Source organism: Paroedura picta, chromosome 7 (genome assembly GCF_049243985.1).
Source record: "Paroedura picta isolate Pp20150507F chromosome 7, Ppicta_v3.0, whole genome shotgun sequence".
Taxonomy (NCBI): Eukaryota; Metazoa; Chordata; class Lepidosauria; order Squamata; family Gekkonidae; genus Paroedura; species Paroedura picta.
In genome coordinates this window covers 115,522,001-115,536,743 of record NC_135375.1, presented here as the reverse complement: position 1 = coordinate 115,536,743, position 14,743 = coordinate 115,522,001, and the positions used below count along the sequence as shown (strand labels likewise).

The 14,743-nt window shown below is 44.7% G+C and overlaps 1 protein-coding gene across 9 annotated transcripts in view; it reads left to right on the top strand.

Moving 5' to 3' along the window:
* Window positions 1–14,743, top strand: part of DNM2 (dynamin 2) — a 119,525-nt gene that overhangs the window by 64,551 nt on the left and 40,231 nt on the right. For all 9 annotated transcript variants that reach the window (XM_077346114.1, XM_077346109.1, XM_077346111.1 and 6 more), the window contains one exon: window positions 3,848–3,961. In XM_077346114.1, coding sequence (XP_077202229.1) covers window positions 3,848–3,961 — 114 coding nt within the window. The remainder of the gene's footprint in view (window positions 1–3,847; window positions 3,962–14,743) is intronic.

The window sequence follows — 14,743 nt, the reverse complement described above, 5'->3', positions numbered from 1 at the left end:
ATCATAGAGTTGGAAGGGGCCATACAGGCCATCTAGTCCAACCCCCTGCTCTACGCAGGATCAGCCCTAAGCATCCTAAAGCATCCAAGAAAAGTGTGTATCCAACCTTTGCTTGAAGACTGCCAGTGAGGGGGAGTTCACCACCTCCTTAGGCAGCCTCTTCCACTGCTGAACTACTCTGTGAAAATTTTTGTCCTAATATCTAGCCTATATCGTTGTACTTGAAGTTTAAACCCATTACTGAGTGTCCTCTCCTCTGCAGCCAACAGAAACAGCATCCTGCCCTCCTCCAAGTGACAACCTTTCAAATACTTAAAGAGGGCTATCGTGTCCCCTCTCAACCTTCTTTTCTCCAGGCTGAACATTCCCAAGTCCCTCAACCTATCATCATAGGGCTTGGTCCCTTGGCCCCAGATCATCTTCGTCGCTCTCCTCTGTACCCTTTCAATTTTATCTACGTCCTTCTTAAAGTGAGGCCTCCAGAACTGCACACAGTACTCCAGGTGTGGTCTGACCAGTGCCGTATACAATGGGACTATGACATCTTGTGATTTTGATTTGATGCCCCTGTTGATACAGCCCAAAATGGCATTCGTCTTTTTACTGCTGCATCACACTGCCTGCTCATGTTTAGTTTACAATCCACAAGGTCTCGTTCACACACAGGTCTCGTTCACACACCCCAAGGTCTCGTTCACACACAGTGTTACCTAGAAGCGTATCCCCCATCCAGTAGGCATGCTTTTCATTTTTCTGACCCAGATGCAGGACTTTACACTTATCTTTATTAAATTGCATCTTGTTCTCATTTGCCCATTTTTCCATTGTGTTCAGATCTCGTTGAACTCTGTCTCTATCTTCCGGAGTATTTGCCAGTCCTCCCAATTTGGTGTCATCTGCAAACTTGATGAGTAGTCCCTCCACCCCCTCATCTAGATCATTAATAAATATGTTAAAAAGTACCGGGCCGAGCACCGAGCCCTGAGGTACCCAGCTACTCACCTCTCTCCAGTCTGATGAAACACCATTGACAACAACTCTTTGAGTGCGGTTCTCTAACCAATTCCCTATCCACAACTATCTGAAAATCCAGATTGCAGTCCTTCAACTTATCCATCAGAACATCATAGGGAACCTTGTCAAAAGCTTTACTAAAATCCAAGTAAACGACATCAACCGAATTTCCACGATCCAGCAAACCTGTCATTTGGTCAAAAAAGGAAACCAGGTTGGTCTGTCAGGACCTATTGGAGACAAATCCATGCTGACTTCTTTGGATCACCATTTGTCCTCCAGATGTTTGCCGATCGCTCCTTTTAATATCTGCTCCATTATCTTCCCCAAATCAGAGGTCAGACTCACTGGTCTGTAGTTTCCCGGATCATCCTTCCTCCCTTTTTGAAGATCGGAATAACGTTTGCTCTCTTCCAGTCCTCCGGGACATCTCCAGTCCATAAAGAGGTCCCGAAGATAATGGACAAGGGCTGTGCAAGTTCTCTGGAAAGTTCTTTGAGCACTCTCGGGTGCATTTCATCCGGCCCAGGGGATTTGAACTCATCCAGTGCAGCTAAATGCCTCTCGACAACCTCTCTATCCATGTTAACCTGCCACCCAGACACTATCCTTTGGCTACTGCCATCTCTAGATGTGCCTAAACTCTTTGACCTGTGGGGAAAAACAGATGTAAAATAGGCCTTTCTGCTTTCTCTGCATCTTCTGTTAGAGTTTGTCCATCCGCACCCAACAGTGGGCCTATTGCCTCCTTTACTTTACGTTTGCTCCTCACATAACTGAAAAATCTTTTCTTGTTACAATGGGCTTCCCTGGCCAATCTTAGCTCACTTTCAGCTTTGGCCTTTCTGATGATTGATCTACAGTGCCTAGTAACCTGTAGGTACTCTTCTTTAGAGCTCTGTCCTTCCCTCCATTTCCTGAACATCTCCCTTTTCTTTCTTAGTTCCTCTTGAAGTTCTCTGTTCGTCCAAATAGGCTTCTTAGAGCTCCTGCAGTGTTTTCGTCTTTCTGGGATAGTCATTGATTGAGTATGCAATAGTTCTTGTTTGAGTAGCGCCCACCCTTCACATGCTCCCTTCCCTTCCAGCATTCTCGTCCATGGTATGACACTCATCATGTCTCTGAGTTTATTAAAGTTTGCCCTACGAAAATCCAACATCCGCGTCTGGCTACAAGCTTCCTTGGCTCCCCATCTCAAAAGGAATTCTATGAGGACATGGTCACTTCCCCCTAGGGTCCCCACCTCCTTCACCTCATCCACCAACTCTTGCCTGTTGGTCAGTATTAAGTCCAGTATGGCTGAACCTCTTGTGGGTTCATCTACCATTTGATAAATGAAATTGTCAGCCAGGCAGGTCAGAAAGTTGCATGACTGAGGACGCTTCGCAGAGTTTGTTTCCCAGCACACATCTGGGAAATTGAAGTCACCCATGATGACAAGGTCCTGCCACTTGTATATTTTCTCAAGCTGCTCACAAAGTGCAGCATCCACATCCTCTCGTTGGTCAGGCGGTCGGTAGCAGACACCAGCCACCACACTGTTTGTTTTCCCCTCGCTTATTTTCACCCAGATGCTTTCCACTGTAGATATGCTCTCCTTGACTAGAATTTCCTGACAGGTAAGCCCTTTCCTCACATACAGTGCCACTCCTCCACCTCTTCGATCTATTCTGTTTTTTCTGAACAGTTCATGTCCATCCACCATTACATTCCAGAGGAGTGGAATGCTCTTCAAGCAGGAGACGCTTCCACGGGTTCCCTGGATGCACACTGTGGGAGAGAAACAGCTTAGGGAGAAACCTATGAGAACATTCAGTCTTGCGGAAGGCTGGGGAATCTTGTTTTTAAAATGCCTTCGGAGTGACAGGATGCTGTTACCCCCAAATGTTCCCCAAAGTGGTTTTGCAGTGGAGAATGGAGAGAAGTCTCACTCTTGATGCTTTAGAGTTGGAGTCCCTTTGCACTGCCCTGTGCGCCAGGTTCGTAGGTCCAAGGTGGGCTGCAATACAAAGGAGCAAAAGCCCAGAGGCCTTGTCTGCTGCAGTGAACACCGGACACATCTGTAAAGAAACAGCATAACTCAGTCAGGCATGATTCTCTCCCCACCCCTTCCTAGATGGGAGCTGCTAAGGACACCTTTCCAAAACCTCACTTGTGGGTCTTCGCCTTCCTTGTTTGTAGGTTGTCCCTTCCCTGTGCAGGGTAGCCAACGTCAGGTTGGAAAGGTCCTGGAGATTTGGGAGTGCAGTGGCGATTAAGGATGATAGAGTAGAATCCACCCTCCAAAGCAGCCCTTTTCTCCAGGGAAACAGATTTCTGTCCAGAGAGCAGTTGTATTTGCAGGGAACTCCAGACCCCATCTTGGGGGTCAGCAGCTGTGGCCTGCCTATAGTTCTGCTTTATGTGGCTGCTCATTTCTGAATTTTCTATCTGCTTCTCCAGGCTAGAGCTTTCTAGAGTTGATTTGTGGTGAGATGAAATGTAGAGGTTCTACTGGGAGGAATTCTTACTGGCAAGACAGCTCCTTCCTGTGCATATCGGCACTCCTCCTTCACAGTGTGATTGTGAATCAAGGAATCCCTGGCCAGCATGTCTGGAACAGTCTCCGCCCTCAGGAGAAGAGGGATGTCAGGGTCCAGCCCTTCTGAGCTTCTGGAAAGGCCTTTCCCTGTCAGTGAGATTCTAGTCCGTCTCTGAATTAGGAGACGGCACCTGGCACAGGGGTAGATGCTTCCCCCTCTACTTTGTGCTTGTTTCTCCAAGACTGCCTATAACCTGTCCTGCCTTCCTCCCACCCTTCTGTCCTCCCCGCCCATTCCTCAATTTCCTCCAGGTGATCCGCCGCGGCTGGTTGACCATCAACAACATCAGCATCATGAAAGGCGGTTCCAAGGAGTATTGGTTTATCTTGACGGCAGAAAGTTTGTCATGGTACAAGGACGAGGAGGTACGTGTGTGCAGCATGTTGTGACAATAGAGGGTACTTGGGCTGTGCCCTCAAAGCCAAGTATGCGTGCACCAATGTGCAAATGGGCACTCAAGGATACCATTGCCTCTGAAATTGGCCACTCACTATGTTGAACAAAATATTTCGTTTCAGAAGTTAATTTCTGGCATGAAAAAGTGTGGCATTTGAAGACAAGGGAATCTTTGTGGCAGCAGCGTGGCTGGCCCCTGTGCACTCCTGACGGGAATCTTAGGCTGGATGGGGAAACCCCTCTCCTGTCACAGAGAAGCAGGGGAAGCCCTGCCTAGCAGCATTGGGCGGGTGATGGGCCCCTGCTGCCAAGGAAGTGCTCAGAGGGTGGAGATGCACATCCTATGGAGATCTGGATCCCAACCCTATGCAGGGCCTTCCAAGAGTCAGGGCCCCTCAGAGTCTTCTCCTGCCCTGAGGGGAGGCTCCATGGCAGGCTGGTTGGGGCTGGGGAAGATGCCCCACTTGACAGGGAACAGTGGGGTTGGGGAAGAATACCACTTTCAACTCCCCACTCATGCCACGGGTGCTGACTGGGTCTGTCACCTCTCTCAGCCTAGCCTTCCTCCCAGGGTTGTTGTGAGAGAGAATGACACGAGCCACTTTGGGCCTCCATGGGGGAAGAAGGCAGGCAGGCCGATGAAGGCCATAAAATCAGGGAAACAGAAGAGGATGTTGTCCAGCCCATCTCCACAGGGACCTTCCCATCGCCCATGGGTGGGCTCTCAGTGGTGGGTGCTTGGGAGTCCAACATCACTCTGAGGTCATTGGCCTTTATTTTTGGTTTATTAGAAGATTTTCAGAACACCCTCCCGGCAACCTTCCAAACCCTAACGCTGCTCCATAAAATACCTGGAGAACAAATCCATAAGTCTTTTGGGTAAAAATATTTTATTACTAATACCAATGAAATGCCAGTAATTAGAAGAAAGTATTGCCACACAAATAAAACCTTAATAGTTAGTCATAGAACATATAACCCTCTGAACAAGAAATACTCGTGCACATGAAATTCCTCTCATGCGCAATCGCAAGGGTCCGAAGGGGCAAGAAGGCAGCCTTCCCCAAGTTTGGGTGCCCACGCTCTGCGTGTGCCTCAGCAGGGGTCTGGGGGTACGTGCCCCCGGTGCTTCCGGATCCAGCTGCTAATCAGTTGACCCAGAGGCCTGCGCCTCCTTTCTCCTGGCCGCGGCGCAGAACGACGGCTAAAGACATTGCGGACCCACCATAGCAAAGATTGGACACACCGTCGGGACGTGGATGGAGCTGCTGGGGTGCCCACATCCTCCTCTCTTGTGGCCACTTCCAGACCCTGCAGGAATGAGAGATGCCACAGGCTGATCTCGCCATCACGGTCCTGTTTATGGCTCTGGGGCTGTGGCTCCAGGGAGGGATGTGGGCTCTACCTCCAAGTGGCTTGGTATCCCAGGCGGGCTGCTCAGGAGGGCCTGGCCTATGGAGTGTGGCCTATGGAGTGGCCAATCTCCCCCTCTAGAGCAGGGAGAGAGGAGAAGGAGAAGGGAGATGGTTGCACGGCTGCACTCAAGCCAGGCCCCTGACCCATTGGACTCATTCAGGGGGGTGGTATTTGCTGGAGGCTAAATTGGCCATGCCTTCCGGGTCCTTTTTGCAAAAAGGCTGTGTCAGCAGAAGATCTGGCCTACTGAATTCGATCAGTTTGTGGAAGAGTGCCAAGTAGGACACTTGCATTCAGGAGCAGAATGCCTGGAGTTGGGCACAAGCAGCCAAAGAGGGCCTGCATCTTTCCCTGAGAGATCTGGCAGACTACTTTCAGAATGTCGGAAAGGGCCAGGGTGACATAAGTGGGAGGCCCCATATGGTCATCCCTGTCTTTTTCGTCCCATGGTCCACCTTCCTCAAACTTGCCTCTTGGCTGAGATGGGGTTAGCAGTACATACCTTATTGTTTATTGCCGAAGCCTCCTCAGAGAAGGATGGCAGAGACCACTCCCGAGGGGGGTGAAGGTTCCTCTGGGTCTCTTCCCCGCTGAGGTTGGCCTCCAGTCCTCTGTCCCCCTTGCTGACTCTGTCCAGAAGTGTTTCCCCTACCTGAATGCTGACATCTTTCCTGCCAGGGGGCTTGGGAGGGTCTTCAGCCTCTCACAGAGTGCTGAACACGTAGTAGCAGGGGTAGTAGCCTGTGGGGGACCTGGGGTCTTGGATCTTCGCTGTCCAAGAGGTAGCAACTCTCTTGCTCCAAGTCGCTGTCTTCAGGAGACTCTGGCCTTGGGTAATGGAGGCTGTCTATCACCTGCCCATTTCTATCATGGTTGTAAACAGAGGCAACCTGGAAGGGAAACATGATTTAAAAACCAATGACTCCTTTGGACGATGCCATTGGGATCTCGGAGTTGTACTCAGGGAAGGGTGGAAGCCCTGAACCATTTCCCATTATCTCTAGTGGATAAGATCTCAGGTGTTAGGAGCCAAGGAGAAACACTGAGCTGGATGGTCTCAGCAGATGTTCAATAGGAAGTAAGGCCCATTTCTCTAGGGTCAGAGGCCACAATCTGCATGCTGAGGTCCTGGGCTCCCTCTAGAATTAAAGGCTCTCAGGCAGCAGGCATGGTGAGAGGGCTGTCCCTGCCTGCAGAGCTCCTGCCAGTCAGAGCTGGCAATATTAAAGCCGGCAGACCAAGAGGCTGACTCTGCCTCAATCAGCTCCAGGGGTTTCTGGAAGGGCCCATCGCTCAATGGTCAGGCACCATGTATTGCACATGCCATGAAGATCCCGGGGGCAGCTGGGGAGTAGCTCCTGCCTGTCAGAGGAGAAGAGACAATCGGGATGGCCAGCTGGTGTCTCGTTCGGCAGCTTCCCAGGAAGGTGGGGGTGCCCTCTCATTCTTCCTATGGACTTGGCACTCTCATGTATTTGGATGGTATGGTTTTCCTTATGTGAGTTTTGAACTTGGTAAATTGTTCCTAACCACTTGCTGTATTTAATAATAGAAATAAGGGTTGTCAAATGTCCAGCAGCGGCTTCTAATCTCATTGCCCTGCCTCCATCCCTGACAGGATCTTGTCTGCCCACTGATTCTCTCTCATTCCCCACGGCCCCTGAACCAACCGGCTTCTCTACCTCTCCTTTGAAGACTCACGACATATACGATGACCTCCAGGGGTTGACCGTGCTTTTCCCCTGGCTGAGGCCAGATGTCCTCCTGGAAGCCCAGGACCGAAGCTTGGTCCACATCCTCTTCCTCTTTGTCATTTTGACTGTCATGGGACAGCTCCTCATCTTCCTGTTCATTCGGCTGCAAGGGCAAGTGCCCAGAAAAGGATAAATAAATAAATTTAGGGCCCTCCTATGAATCATCATATTCCTAATATGATCTACATTGGAAAAGCAGATCAGTAGAACATGACTGCTCACCAATGTTGTAATTGATGTATAAGACAAGCTCTAATGATATAACAATATTTATACCGCCTGAGGCTAAGCCATTTGGGGTGGCTGGAAGGAGTCACTGAAGCAGTCAGTGTGAACTTAAATGGACTCCGGGGAATGGTAGAGGACAGGAAGATCATGGTTCATGGAGTCGTGATGGTTCATGGAGTTCATGGAGTCGCAATTGTTGTTGTTGTTAGGTGCGAAGTCATGTCCGACCCATCGCGACCCCATGGACAATGATCCTCCAGGCCCTCCTGTCCTCCACCACTCCCCGGAGTCCATTTAACCTTGCACCGACTGCTTCAGTGACTCCATCCAGCCACCTCATTCTCTGTCGTCCCCTTCTTCTTTTGCCCTCGATCGCTCCCAGCATTAGGGTCTTCTCTAGGGAGTCCTTCCTTCTCATGAGGTGGCCAAAGTATTTGAGTTTCATGTTCAGGATCTGGCCTTCTAAGGAGCAGTCAGGGCTGATCTCCTCTAGGACTGACCGGTTTGTTCGCCTTGCAGTCCAAGGGCCCCCTTCAGGCCTGCTGCGAAGGAAGCTCTGACTGGCCCTGACTGAGGGGAGGGAGGCCTTTCCAAGAGCAACGCAGAGGAGCCTGAGGGCCTTCCTTTTGAGGGGGGGGACTTTCCCCTTCTGCCAAACAGTTGTCTGACACAGAAAAGCCCCATCTCAGTTAAAATACTGCTCTGCCCAGAGGTTAGACACAGCCAAGCCATTCTTTGCAACTCTCTGCAGATTTGAGGCCACTGCACAGTGTTATTCTGCAGAGGAAACTGGCTCTTTTGTCTCCTGTTTCATCTGCACAACAACCCTGTGCAGTAGGCCTCAAGTCTTTCAATTCAACAACAACCTGTGTGGGAAGCCTTAAATGTTTCTTCTCTACCACAACCCTGTCCTTTCTGAAAGTAGCCCTTTCTGCCTGGGGAGCTGATCTTTATACTCTGCAGGTGAGCTGTAATTCCAGGAGCTCTCCAGGCCACACCTGTAGGTTGGCTACCCCTGGGTTGGAAATATTCCTGGAGGTTTGGAGGTGGGACTTCAAAATCATACAATGCCTCAGCCTTCAAAGGAGCCATTTTTGCCTGCAGTTGGTAGGAAGTGGTGCAGGTGTGTCCCTCCTGGGCTATGGGCTAGCAGCAACTGTTTGTATTCTGGGGTGCAGACAGGCAGACCAGCATCAGTCCTGTGAGTCTGGAAAGTGCAGGAAGATCTAAATAAATATTTTCAGCCTGAAACTGTAAATAGAGAACAAGTGAATGTCTGGAGACACATAGTAACTGAAATGACTTATTGGCCTGGCAAATAACCTTGGTCTGGCAAATTAAAAAAACAGTATAAAAAACCTTACTAAGGTCAAGACTGCTGTGCACAGACAGTCTTCCTCTTAGGGTTGCCAGCTTCCCTGTGAGGCTCACTACCTCACCTCCCTCATGTGGAGTCTGCTATGGGGAGAGAAAGGGAAGACTATTGGAAAATGCTTTGAGACACCTGAGGCCTGCTGGGTCACTGCAGCCCATTCCCAGTTCTCTCAGATCTCTCACAACCCCACATACCTCACAGGTTGACTATTGTGGAGAAACGAATGGAAAAGGTGTTTGTAAACCGCTTTGAGACTCCTTTGGGTAGTAAGCAATAGGGTACAAAAATCCGTTCTTCTAAGGAGCAAGCATGAAAGAAGCATGTGGGCACATAACATTTTTACCAACAGTGAAAACATGGGAGACAGAAGGACACCTGTGTACTGTGACTACCCCATGTATATTAGGGCAGAGGGGCATTTCGGTGAATGTGGCCTAATTCACACAAAAAGGGAAATGACACAGAACTGGGAGGAATTGGTTGCCATGTAATCTTCCCCTAAGAAGAGTCTCCAGTCTGATTTTCCCTTCACATATCTGAAGCCATGGTTGTTGAAAGCTCATCTGTAACCACTATGCCAAAATTCCCAAAGGTCAGTCCTCTCCCACACTCAACGAACATTCCACACCACAGGTTCTTGACACCCATATCTCCACACACATACCCTCATTTGCCACCATGCCACCACAACCTCCCACACGACACACACATTCAACCCCATGCCCTTACAGACTGGACAACTCCTCCCCTTCCTCTTCCCACTGCCAAGCTCTAGCGCCCGTTGTATTCTTGGATACAACGGGCTTTGCCCCTAGTATTGTATATTGTATTATGCTTTGTAATATTGGATTATGCTGTGTAATATTGTACTATACTGTATGGGACTTTGTAATTCTTGATTTCATGTTTCAAACTCTTGTGTATTTTGTCTTTAGAAGTATGTTCTATTTGATTTACCTAAGCATTAATGTGCATAGATGCGATAGAAGATGTTTATAGAAAGATCCATATTCTCTCAGTTTCGTTGGAGAAAACCCAGAGGGACCCTCTTAAATTTATCAAATTAACTGAGGGGCTCAAGGGAGGGACCACCAGCGTTTTCCCTCTTGGAAAACATCCTGCCATTAGAAGGAGAGAGTGAACTTTTGAACAGACTAAGATATCTGTTAGGTGCTTGGGCAGCTTGCCTGAGGGACGGGGGAAGACTCCCTGGAGGTTGTACCCAGACTGGGAAGACCCTACCCCCCCCCCAAAAAAAATAATGGGACAAGGCTCAGGATATAAGCAGGCTGTCCGTTGATTGGATAAATATATATCTAACTTTGTATAGAGTGGTTAATCCTTATCCATGGTTTCTGTATATATTTGTGAAACGCCCCTGTTAAAAGTCTCACTTTTTGGTCCCCACAACGGTGCTACCTTGATTAACATCTCATCTCTTAAAGCTTTCTTTTTTAGACCTTTTGAACATAGAGAAACACAATTGTTCCCATTTACGATTTTTAATTAGACAGTGTTCAACAATTGGATCAGACAGAATACCATTTTTATTTTGAGATTTATGTTTTTTTAAAATATAGTTTTACTTATTTCATGGAAGGGATGGGGGGTGAAGGGTTTGATGTACAGTATACAGCGCAGGAAAGGAGGGAGAGGGAAATAGGTCAGTTTTCAAATACAGTCTCATCTTAACATTATCTACTAGTTGGCTAATTACAATGATCCTGTGTTTTTTATGGATAATAATGTCTCTTGATCCAGAAAGCATTTCCAATGTTTTTGAAATTTTTCTGGAAGTTCTTTGGGTACCATGCTAGTCAGTCTTGCCATTGATACAAAGTGTCCCATCTTCTCCAACCATTCTTCAACTTCTGGAACTGATGTTTGCTTCCACTTCGCTGCTCCTAGTAAGCTAGCTGCAGCGGTTGCATAGAAGAAGAACTATTTTAGCTGCTTTGATAAGTTAGTTGGGATAAGTTAGTCAGGCGTGTTCTTATGGGACAAGTACTTTTGCCAATGTACATCAAGTATTAAGGGCATAAAATCTTAACACAGCCCGCGGCGCCGCAGACTAAATAAAGCCGTAAGGGCTTAGGGGGAGGAGTTAGGGCGTGCTCTGTCCGGGATGAGGAAGGGTGCCGATTGGCCCCTTCCTCTGGACAGACCATTGGCCCGGCCGATTCCCACCCTGCTGACAAGGGAGCAACTGCGAGCCGCGTGGAGCACGGCTCGCAGTTGCTCCCTTGCCGGCGCCCTGACACGTCAGACCGCCGGCCAAAGGAGCCCCCGCCAGCCACGCTGTGCGCGACTGCCGGGGGCTCCCTTACCTAGCGCCCGCTGTATTTTTCTTACAGCGGGCTTGATTACTAGTTAAATATAAGTCACAAAAACTGACACAACAGGAAAAACTGTTCTGTTTTAAGATAATATTATAGGCAGAGAGATGGACCTCAGAGACTTTAATGAAGTTGTTGCAAAATGAGCACAAACCACATTTAAAGTGCCCCCATGGAAAGTGGGACTGTTTTTCAACTTTATAGCCATCTGTTCTAATTAGTAAGTCTTGAATATTCTGAGTACGTTTAAAAGCAACCCTAGGGGATGTTTCAATGCCTATCAAATCACTGACCCCATTCCAGTATTTAGAAACAATTTTTTTTGTAATAATTTCAAATTTTATTTATAATCCATTACAAAAAAATACATTTAGCCATCTCCAAAATTACATGTTCATAGATTATATTACATTTACAAGTAATAACTTCCAACTGTATTTGTTGAAGAATATACGAAAAAAACCATTAATTCTCCTGTTCAAAATTTCAATCCATTCTCATTTCCCCTTATAAATTATAAATCATAACCAATAGTCATAAATCCACAACTATATTTTTTCTAATATCCATAAGTTCCATTTTGTCTTAAAGTCCGCCATTTGTTTATCTTCGACATAAGTTCTCAATTTTGCCATCTGAGCGATTTCCAATGTTTCAACTGCCAATCAAATATGGTGGGCGTCTCTTTTAACTTCCATTTTTTTGCCCAGACTATCCTTGCTGCCGTTGTCAAATATCTAAATAACTCTCCATATTTTTTATATTTTTCATTTACCAGAAAATCTAAAAGATAAGCTTCAGGATTTAGAGCTATGGAGTCCTTAAAGATTTTTGAGATTTCTTTGTTGATATCCTGCCAAAAGTGTCTTGCTCTTTTGCAGGTCCACCACATATGAAACATTGTCCCTTTCACTTCCCCACATTTCCAACATTTGTCCGATAGGCTTTTATTCATTTTTGATGATAATTTGTGCAGAGTCATGTATCAACAATAATGCATTTTGTAATAGTTTAACTATTCGTAAATTTCAGATCTTTACTCCACATTTTTTGCCAGGTTTCCAATGGAATGTTATGACCAAGATTCCTTGCCCAAACATTCATAAAATCTTTGACCACCTCATCCTCCGTATACAGTAATTAACATAATTCATACATCTTCTTGATTAAATGATTATCATCTTTACATAAATATAACTCTAATTGTGATTTTTCTACTTCAAATTCCCATAGCTTCCTGTCCCTTTCATATCTGTCCTTAATCTATCTATATAGCCACCAGTCTACATATTTATATTCTTGCACTAATTTCTCGTGAGATTTAATTCTAAACTGCATTATCCCTTCTTGGGTAAAAGTCTCAATTATATCCTTATAATTTAACCATTTAGTCTCTAATGTTGCTTGCCCTCTGAACAGAGCTTCCTGCAGTGACAACCATAAAGGGATTTTAGAATATAATTTTCTTTTATACTTATTCCAAACCTTAAATAAAGCAAATCTTATAACATGATGTAAAAATTGTTTATTTACTTTCTCTTTTTCGTACCATAAATATGCGTGCCAGCCGAACCTCAAACCTGCACCTTCTAATGTTAATAATCTCTGTTCTCTTAAAACTATCCATTCCTTTATCCAAACCAGACTACATGCATCAAAATACATCCTTAAATTTGGTAATGCCTGTCCTCCCCTCTTTTTAGCATCACAAAGAATTTTCATTTTTATTCAAGGTTTTCTCCCTCTCCAAACAAAACTTGCCAAATCCCTCTGCCAACTTCTGAATGGCTTATCCGATTTAATAATTGGAATATTCTGAAACAAATATAAAATTTTTGGCAAGATATTCATCTTTATGGCGGATATTCTACCCATAAAAGATAAATCGTGAATCTCCCATTTCTTAAAATCTTTTTTGACCCCTGTCCAGAGTTTCTCATAATTATCCTGGAATAGACTCAAGTTTGTGCTAGCAATATTAATACCTAAATATTTATAAGTTTTAACTATTTGACATCCTGTTTTCCCTTCTAAACCTTTCTGACTCTCCTTATCCATATTTTTCACAATTATTTTTGATTTGGTTTTTTTATTTTTAAACCAGTTACCTCTTCAAAATCTTTTAAGTTTGCCTAATACCACAGCTATACAATCTAAAGGATTCTCCAAAATCAATATTAAATCATCTGCATAGGCCCTCAATTTAAAGGTCTGTTGTTTAATTTTCAGACCTGTAATATTTTTGTCTTCTCTTATGTTTTGATTAAAGACTTCTAGAGCCATGATAAAAAGTAAGGGTGAGAGTAGGCAACCTTGCCATGTTCCCTTCTGAATATTAAATTTCTCTGTAAGCTCACCATTTACTATTAGCTTTGCCCATTGTTCTTTATAAATCTCCCTTATCCAATTTATAAATGTTCCACCACATTCCATCCTTTCAAGTAAGCTAAATAAAAAACTCCAATCAACAGAATCAAAAGCTTTTTCCATATCAATAAAGAATAATGCCAGTTGTTTATCCGGTCTCAGTTGGTAATATTCAATTACATTTAGTATTATCCTTATAATATTTCTAACTTGTCTACCGGGCAGAAAACCCGCCTGGTCTTCATGTATTATCTTAACCAGTATCCCTTTCAGCCAATTAGCCAGTATATTAGTAAATATTTTATAATCTATATTTACTAAAGAAATAGGCCTAAAATTTTGCACCTCGTTTGTCTCGTTTTTGTATAACCGTAATATGTGCCTCTTTCCAGGAATCTGGGATGCCATCAATTATAATCTTGTTCATTGTCTCCTTTAAAGCTATTAGTATTTCTTCTTTAAAAACCTTATAATATGCACTTGATAACCCATCAGGTCCCGGAGCTTTACCATCTTTTAGATTGTTAATTGTGTTTATAATTTCCTCTGAACTTATAGGCTGATTTAATAATTCTAACTGTTCTGAGTCCAATTTCAAAATATTCTGTTTTTCTAAATATTTATCTCTTTTCTCCCTAGAGATGTCCTGCTTCTCATATAATTTTAAATAAAATTCAAAAAAACCTTGTTTAATTTTTTCTTCCTCCAGTAATATATTCCCATCTTTCTTTAGGGCTGTAATCAATTTATTTTGTTGTTTCTTCTTTAATTTCCAAGCGAGCCATCTGCCTGGTTTATTTCCCAGTTCAAAATATTGTTTTATTTAACTGTTACTTTATTTAACTGTTCACCTAATCTGGCCACCTCTAAGAGTTCCAGTTGTTTTCTTAATAGCTTTAATTGTTGTAGAGTATTTTTATCTTTTTGTTTTCCCAACAACATTTTTTCCTTGTTTTTTATTGCCTCTTCTAATTTCTGCCTTTGTTGATCTTTAAGCTTTTTTAATTTACAGCTGTGGGATATCAATAGCCCCCTCATGTATCCTCCTGCATATTTAGTTCAAAGAAGTCTTTTAGTTTCATTTTACAATCTTTCAAAACTTCTTCATGTAATAGTAGACTATCCATCATTCGCCATCTTTGATGACTTTTCCTTCTCTTTGACTTCAAGCTCATTAGTACAGGTCTATGATCTGATATTAATCCTGGTAGTATCTCAATTTTTCTTACATCTAAAGCAATATCTTTCGTAACCCAAATCATATCCAATCTGGAC